Genomic DNA, 9,057 nt, shown 5'->3' on the forward strand with positions numbered 1-9,057 from the left:
GAATAAAAGAAAAATGAATTCCATACACTAAAAAAAATTATTTGAGTTTCTTAATGTAGCAAAATTCATCAGCCACACTGTATGTGATAATCATGAGTACTGCCGGAATACTTAGCAGAAACGTATCGTATTTGCATATTGTGGTCGCACACCTACATACGAAAAACATATATGTATGTAAAAGTTAATTTTGAAAAATAACATTCATTCTTGCGAATCCTTTGCGGTTAAAATACAGATGTTTATCTCGGTGCCATTATCTTTACGTGAGTTCCATCAACTGCCACTGCCATACCAGGAACTTTTGATTTAAAAAAAACTATGTTTTTGCTTCTAATTCCTCGCTGGCGGTCATGTCAATGGAAATCCATCTTAAACATAGTCTGTACTCAAACATGTTGAGTACTTCATCTAATAAAACAAAAATTGTCGATTTGGCCATATTTATATTGAAGTCCTTTCCAATACAATGTTGATAACTGCCTGGGGCTAAGAAACGTACACATGCAGAAAGTTTTATTTTTGGAGAATTTTTTTGTCATTTCCAAATTCATTTTCGCATTCCACCAAAATGTATATAAATGCCCTTTTGTTGATCCGAAAATTTTTGATGAAACAGCGTATGCACATGCAGACATACATATGCAAATAAAATGTTGTTTTTTTTAGCTTAAGGGGTTAGGGGTAGTTAGAATTTTTAAAAAATATTTTTTTTTACAAATTTTCGTTAAGTGCAATATCTTAAAAATATTTTCTGAATAATTAGTTTTTGGGTTATTTGACAAATAGCCCAAAAAGAGAATTCTGAGACTTCAAAGCAAACTTTAAAAGACACATTAATAATTGCACCATTTATTAATGCTTTGCAGACAAAAACGTAGCAAATGGAAATCACAAATGAACAACAATACAATCCTGATGATTCGGGCCTCTTCCGATGTCTCCCTGATAAAAGCTACGTCGCCATTTGTGAAGTCTGTATTATACTATGTTCGGACCGACATTGAAAACACATTTGTAAGTTGTGGAATCTAAGTCGTTCGGACCGACAATGTGTGTTTTCGATAAGATTTCACTGACAACTATTAAAAGCGGTATTCTCTTGCTCTTGCAAGATTGCACGATGACACAAAATGCAAAAATCCTTTACCGAAATATGCAAAGCCAAGAGAGCACCCATTGCAGAATCTAGTGATATATGATGGCAGGAAAATAAACATGGGTTTTGGTCTGAAATATTTTACAGCCATTGCAATCAATTTTCTGCGCGTGTTTGTTGTTATGCCGTTGCACCAAAGAGAAAATTCTGCAATTTCTGCACGGTGCAAGGTTTTGCAAGAGCAAGAGAATCCCCCTCATATGACAATATCAAGCGACAGCTGTATTTGTATGTGGAATGTAAACAAATATCAAGTGACAATTTAGGGCCGGCAAAACATGTCTTCCAAAAACATCGATTAAACTAGAGCAGGCACCGATTATTATGAGTGGAATGTAAGTTTTCAAGTAGTTTTAAGCGAAAACTGTGTTTTCGTTTGACAGATTTTACATGGACGAAAACACAAGTTTTCGTGCGAAAACCAGTTTTTGCCACGAAAACAAGTTTTCGTTGTCAGTCCGAACATAGTATCAGGCAGACAAATGTAAGGAGAGAGTTACGTTTATGTTATGCGCCAATGCATGGATGATATTCAAAATTTTTAAAACTTGGTTTCATACAGTACTTGTTAAAAGAGTAAGATATGATTATTTATGCAGTGATTTCAAACAAGAATGAATTCAGATTTGTTCTATAGATGCATCGATTTAATGTTCAATATTATCGCAATCAGTTGTAGGCATTCATTGTGGCTCAAGAAAGCCTGTCGATTCATGAATTATTGCAGAAACACGATCTTCGTCATGCAATTTTGCTATTACATCTGGAATAGGATAACTTCTTAAATTGAGGTAATCATCAGCAAAATGACGAAAAAAATATCCCCCTCTCTGTGCTGTTTCCACCGGGTTCTTTTTAAAGTCGAATATTCGAAGATACACAAGAGTTGTTGACAGGACTAACACAGGTTGTATTATCTCAGTTGAAGATATTACTGAATGAAAAGGACACAGACACKAGTGAGAACAATAAAAAGTTCTCTAACAAACAAATTTCAAARCTCGAACTACGAGCGGACATCGTAAAATCGTATCCGTAGAAAAGACTTCACCAGAATATGGTTACTTCTTACTTCAACGTTACAAACACCGTAAAAAATTCGAAAAAGTTAAGCACCCCAATAAAAATGAAAAAACTACTTAACTTTTTTGATCCTCTACTGTATAACTTAAGAAAAAATGGCAGAATTGAGGAATACCGTATTTTGTTAACTTTAAATTAACATTTCGATAAAATGTCTTTAACACTACGATATAATATGTACATCAAGAATACAAAATTTGGAAGGAAACAACGATTACGACTACAGCTTGAAAGGGGTACAGAAAACGTGATGTTTCGACCAAGATGTCAGACTAAATAAGGAATTATGTTACATTTTCTGCTGTTCTATGCACGGTTCTTTAATCCAAAAAAAAATGTATCAAACAGTGTTGCATGAAAGATATTTACATTTTTATTGTAATCGAAATTTAGTTTATCAGAAATTCCTCTTTTGGAAAATAATATTAAATTAAAGCTTGTTTACAAGAATGACCATTAATATAAAGACTGATAATAAGGTTAGTTATTAATTTTGTCAAACGCTTGGTAGATCATTATCAAATGCATTCATATTGACGCGTACCTTTTGTTGATTACGAACTTGTTCTTTTCTTTTTAAAAATAAGTTGTAACCTTTACTATCAAAATAAAATGGAGCAAACTTCCTTTTTTTCAAACTAATTTGATCGTCCAAAACATATCCAGTATAGTCTGAAATCTCTTTTGAAAAAGGACCTCTACTTGCTTTACAAGATTCTGGCTTTGAAATAATATGCGGATGTAGTCCAGTTTCATTGCGAAACTCTATTACATGTAAGTTTGTTTTTCTCGATATTTCTTCATGAGTTTTTTGCTGCAGCAATCCCAAAAACAATGCTTTGACAATGTGTTGCAAATTTGTGGATCCCTCTATTTTTGCATGTAAATTTCGAATCCCAATCACTTTACAAATAGTTTCGATCGCACGGTGGCAAATAAGGCCATATCCTTCCGGTTTTCTTTGAACAAAAATTCTAGTTTTGCCAAATGCACAAGAAAAATCATGAAATACTGTATGATTATCACACAATTCAATTTTTATTACTTTCTGAGCAGCTCGATTTTTAGATTTCCTCAAAGCAGTACGAACCTCAGGAGCTTTTGCCACTGCAAAGCCAGCTAAACCTTTTTTGTTTCCTGTTATTGACAGAACAGAGTAACGCCGCTTTCTTCCCATATTTCCTTTCATTATAAATACAATTTTATTTTCAAGCACCCTTGTGTCAAAATCTTCGAACATTTCTTCGTTTATAGCATCCGGAGGCCCTATGCTTCGACCTGGCATTTTCGCTCCAGACCATCCACGATCAATTGAGTTCACTTTTGCGATTCGATAAGTACCCATTAGGTCTCGAATTTTGTTTATATTTCGATCCCTATTGTTAACCTCAGATAAACGCTCTTGTTGAATTAAAGTTTTCCCACGAACGATGGGTGCATTCAATCCAGGCCACACGAAATTTCTGCTTCCGACCCCTATTGTCTGCCCTCTATTTAGATCTTTTGCCACTCTTTTACCAGATCCTTTCCCTCTTCCTCTCTTCTTGCCGGCATTGCTTACAGATGTAACTCCACGCCATATATCTTCCGCAGATACTACAAAGACAAATAAAATTTATGTAATTAATTAGAAACATTCAACAAAAAAAATATCTTAAATGGATATTGTTTATATTTGTAAACTAAAGGTAGCGTGGAAAAACTTAATAGCCTCAAACATTCTAGTATGTTTGCTTCGATTGCGAATAATTTTCTATTACTAAATCCAAAGTATTGCAGTATTTAATTTTGAAATTTGACATTACGAAATTAACTGGGAAGAAGAACATATTTATATTTTGATAAAAAAAACTAATATCGTTTAAATTCAAACAGAATTTACAAACCAAAAATGGATTCGCTAAGATTTGTATTTATCTTTATTCAAGAAGATGATCTAAAAATTCATCGAAAATCATTGGGAAACACGAGCAACATTCTCGATGTGGACAGAACAATATACTGTTTAAGAATCCACAAAAAACTCAAAGTTAAACTATAATATATATAAAAATTATTTTAAATTTTTTTTCTTTAATATCGCCATTGTCTTCGGTTTTACGTTTTTTAGTTGAAGTATGTAAACGGAATGTTTATCTAAATCGGCTGTAGATGTATCGGGTCGCCTAGAAGTACGTCTCGGCAGTGATGAACTGCAGGTCACTGATGGCATCGATACGTCGGCATTTATTCCATTTGTGCTCGCCTTTAATGCAATTAGTGTTATCACAGCTTTCTCCATTTCACTGAAATGGTGCTGTCTATTTCTACTGCCTCCAGTAGTTGATTGCTCTGCTTTATTTTCGACTAATTTCCTTTTTGTAAAGGCCTTCCAATCTAATCAAGGACTGTAAAAAAATAAATTATACAAACTAGCTTTAAATTAGCTGCTTCTAAAACACTTCCAAAAGAGTTCATAGGCTATATTTTTAGAAAATGCTGCAGCTTCTTCCTTAGGAACCTCTGTAAAACCCTGAATCACTTTTGGGTTTTGCTGTAACAGCTCAATCATAAGCACATACTTTTGTTTGCTTATAATTCAATAAAAACTTACAACTTTTCGATTAATTTCTTCGTATGCAAAAACTTGGTATACACAAATTCCGTGAAAATCCAAAGTTTAACATTCCAAGTGAATGTAAATATCAGAATGCCAATTTGATCTAAGTTTGGAATTGTTCTACAATTCGAACAATTTCAAAGGATAACAAATAAAAAACGGTATACAGTATATATAATGGATTGCAAGACAGGGCTGAATAATTTACACATTGTTGTTCTGCCTTTTTGTTTAATCCACTTATTTTTATTTATTAATTTAATAAATATTTAGTTATTTTAATATATACTACTGTGAATTGAAAGGTGAATTTTTAATTTATACTTCGCGAGTTTTTCGAATCGGTAAATTTCTTTTCTGTAACCTGATTCCACAGATGTTTTGGCATACGAACATGCCATTATTAGGAAGGGATTCTATCCAAATTGCATTTATATATCTCAGACATTTACTGATATTTTTGGGTAAAAGTTAGTCAATAGAACAGTTCACATATTCGTTCTCTGGAGGGTTGCAAAGTTACACTCCGATTTTGACAATTTTTAGATTCCAGATGGAATACTTTTAAGGCAAAAGTACATCTCCATATAAGCAGTGTTACTTTATTTGTATACTGGAAAGTGAAAGAATCGGACGAAATTTAAATTGTGTCATATAATATGTAGTACGTGTGCTTGTTGTCCAATTTCGCCCATTTTCGTACTCTGAAATAGAACCTGTTCTCTACCGAATTTGGTTGAAATTTGTATAGTAAGTCTGGAGATATTTGATATTACCTATATGTGGACCCCCGTCTATGAGTGTTACCACACGCATCAATTTTGACAAAGAATTTTTGGGTGTAATATCTGACATATCTAATAATTTACTCTTGATACTCTTTTAGTCGTTTTTAACAAAACCGTTTTATTCGGAATTCAAGTCATCTTGTCATCCCGATCATTTATATTTGGCATGACCATTACAATTTTTTTTCGTGTAAAACATGTTTTTGCTTTCTATGAGACAGAACAGATTTTTTTTTTATAAATTTTAAAATTTCAACACTCGGAATGTATACGATTTGCGCCAATTCACAATAACCATACACAATAGTCATTTACAATAAATTGGCCGAATTAGCCGTTCATACATTACTAGATAATGCAATGGGTTTTCTCGTGCCCTTATATATTTCGGTATACGACTTGTTTGGAATCTTCAATCTTGCAATGTAATATATTACTCATTGTACACTCAGGTGTAGACAACGTACGACATACTCCACTCACGTGTGGAGCGCAGTCTGAAATACGTCGGAAAATAACACCAGTACCTAACGGAGGTACTGTTCCGTATTTCGGTCACGCAGAAAAGACTATGAATTGGAGCGAAATGATATGGCGGATGGGAATGTATTTCTTTACAAACGGGAAACGTTTACGTGCGTTATATTTCGAAAAAGTATTAATAGGAAATGAGTAAATAAACCATTAAAATATTGAATAGTGTTACAGAATATGATTGGATTTTACATTTATATAATAAATATCGAATTTATCGAATAAATAAAGATGCATTTGTGTGTTAGATTACGTTTATTACATGTTGTAAATCTTCTACAATCGCTCCTAGCTAACGAACGAGCGGCTGGTCAGTTGCCTCCGAGCACCTGCAAGCTGAAAATGTAACGTTCGTTATAGTAGAGGTACGCGATCAAATTCTGTGTGAAACTCGGTAAATCTACTACAGAGACGTTTGGTATGATCAAGCAGGCTTACATATTTTGCCTTAGCAAGAAGTAGTGTGTTTTGGTCAACGCCAAGTTTTACGTGAAAGTTCTCAAGAGAGTCAAACGAAGAATCAATCGGTTCCGACAAGGCATTCCATCCGATTAAAAGTTGGAACCCGACAAAGACAGACTCACACCGCCTTTCTTGTGAACACCTACCTTACCAATGCGGACATTCCAATGCCTCGGCAACCGCTTTACAGGACCGATGTGGCCCCCGCGGACTTTTTGATTTCCTTGCCAGAAAATGCCGATGAAAGGCAAGCATTATGAAACAACAGAGGGTATACAAGGAGCATGCACCTCGGCTCTCAAGGCTATTCCGGAGAATGCCTTAAATTTGAAAACTCGACTAACACTACTGAGGTCGACTAATATAATCAGCTGCTGTATTTTTGGCATCATAATTAAGGACAGTTTTACCAACCTAGGAAAAAAATTTAGCTACCATTACGAATTACCACAGATTGGATTATTTGTAAATTTTCATAATTGCGGAGCACACTCTGATGTCGACCGCATTCGATAAAAGATTACGATGAAAAATGGTCTGGCAATTGAGCTCTTTCGACGAGCACAGACCAAATTCTATAAGTCCCTCATTACTCGACTTTGCGAGTTTTCGAGAGAAAAGGATATACGATGATATTGACATAGTTCAGCGAATTAGAAGACAGTGGCTACGCTAGCCACTCCACTTGAAAGACCAGGTTTAAAAGCACCTGGCTACACTTCTCCAATTGGCTCCAAACAGAAAAATGGAAGAACGACTGGCGTGCTGTTGTTTGCTATAAGCTGTGGTGTTTACGACAGTAAAAAAGGCTTGAAAGAAATTGATCTTGACAACTTTTGGTTCCAACAAAGTACTACGTGCCACACAACACGTGCAACAACCGAATTATTGAAAAATTGAAAGGCTTCCATAAAGTTCTAATTTAACGCTATTTGACTACTTGTGGGGTTATTTGAAGTCATTGTACCACCAGTATATACTAAACCTGGTGTTCCAGGATGATTTGTCACAAAGCGAAAACCTTGCATATTTGCGGAAAAAATTTAGAGATATTGTATCTTATTTTAAATGTGGTAGTCTAGGAGGATGGAGTCATGTGTAGAAGTTCACGCAAGTGAAGAAAGTTCTCTGAACGCCATTCACTTGGGAGTGGCCAAAAACGATTATTTTACATATGGCTCAAGTAGCTCACTACTTCCGGTCTTTCACCAAGTGTGGTCTGGGTGGCCTAAGAACATCCGTTTGAAGGAGTGCTAAAGGGGGAAGGCGAAATATCCCCTGCACAGGGTTTGGGACCTGCCACGTAAAAAAAACACCCCCAATGAAAAGGAGCAACCAACCTCGGMGGAGAGAACCCCCTTTTGATGACGACCATGGAAAACGAAATAAAGACTACGAATTGAGGGCATGTCCAGTCCCTTAATTGGAAAGGTGCCGCTGTATGCGGTGGACGGGTCAAGGGCAGAGACGAGTATCTCCTTGTGGCATTTACTACAGTGGCCATATAAAGGAGCGCAAGTTTGGTGTGGGATTCGTAGTGGGAGAGAGACTCCGTCGCCGAGTACTATCATTCACTCCGAAGAAAGAACGTCTAGCCACAAACCGCAACAAAGCGAGGTTCTTCAACATATCGCTGATTTGCGCCCACGCCCCGACGGATGAGAAGGACGATGTGACCAAAGATGCCTTTTATGAGTGCTTGGAGCCCACTTAAGAGAGCTGCCCCCGCCATGATGTATACAAGGTATCTTTGGCACTACGGTCGGTAAATTCAGTCTCCACGAGGAAACATCCCCAAATGGGTTGAGGCTGATCGACTTCGCCGGGGCCCGAAATATGGTTATCTGTAGTACTAGATTCCAGGATAAGAAGATTCATCAAGCTACCTGGCTGTCTCCGGATCGAAAAACCACCAACCAGATCGATCATGTTGTGATAAACGGAAGACACGTCTCCAGTGTTTTAGATGTGCGTGCGCTCCGAGGTTGTAACATCGACTCGGACCACTATCTTGTTGCAGCCAAGATTCGCACGCGCCTCTGTGCATCAAAAAACGCACGCCATCAAACACAAAGAAGGTTCGACGTCGGCTTGCATTCCTGCTCTCTGAGAGCACTCGTCAACAACTCGGTATAAGGGAACTGTGGGACGGCATTTCAAACTCCTTACGTACAGCTGCAACCGAAACCTTTGGTTTTCGGAAAATACAAAAGAACAGCTGGCACGACGAGGAGTGCCGTGTCGCAGCGGTGAGAAAACAGGCTGCCTACCTCGCAACGTTACGATTGACCACAACACGTGCGATGTGGGATAGATACCGAGAGTTGAAGAGGGAGGCGAGACGCATTTGCAGACAGAAAAAGAAAGAGGCCGAAATGCGTGAGTATGAAGAGCTTGATAAGCTGGCCAACAGGGGTAATGCTGGAAAATTC

At 36.8% G+C, this 9,057-nt stretch overlaps 1 protein-coding gene across 1 annotated transcript; it reads right to left on the minus strand.

Moving 5' to 3' along the window:
* Positions 1–2,592: 2,592 nt before the first annotated feature.
* On the minus strand, positions 2,593–3,845 carry LOC108973995 (28S ribosomal protein S5, mitochondrial; the record flags this gene model as incomplete). The annotated part of the gene is made up of 1 exon (XM_018941567.1): positions 2,593–3,845. A coding segment is annotated over one exon (1,107 nt), but the record flags the coding sequence as incomplete, so codon positions are not given.
* Positions 3,846–9,057: the final 5,212 nt, after the last annotated feature.

The sequence above is a fragment of the Bactrocera latifrons genome, unplaced genomic scaffold (assembly GCF_001853355.1).
Source record: "Bactrocera latifrons isolate USDA-ARS-PBARC rearing strain unplaced genomic scaffold, ASM185335v1 scaffold_518, whole genome shotgun sequence".
Lineage (NCBI taxonomy): Eukaryota > Metazoa > Arthropoda > Insecta > Diptera > Tephritidae > Bactrocera > Bactrocera latifrons.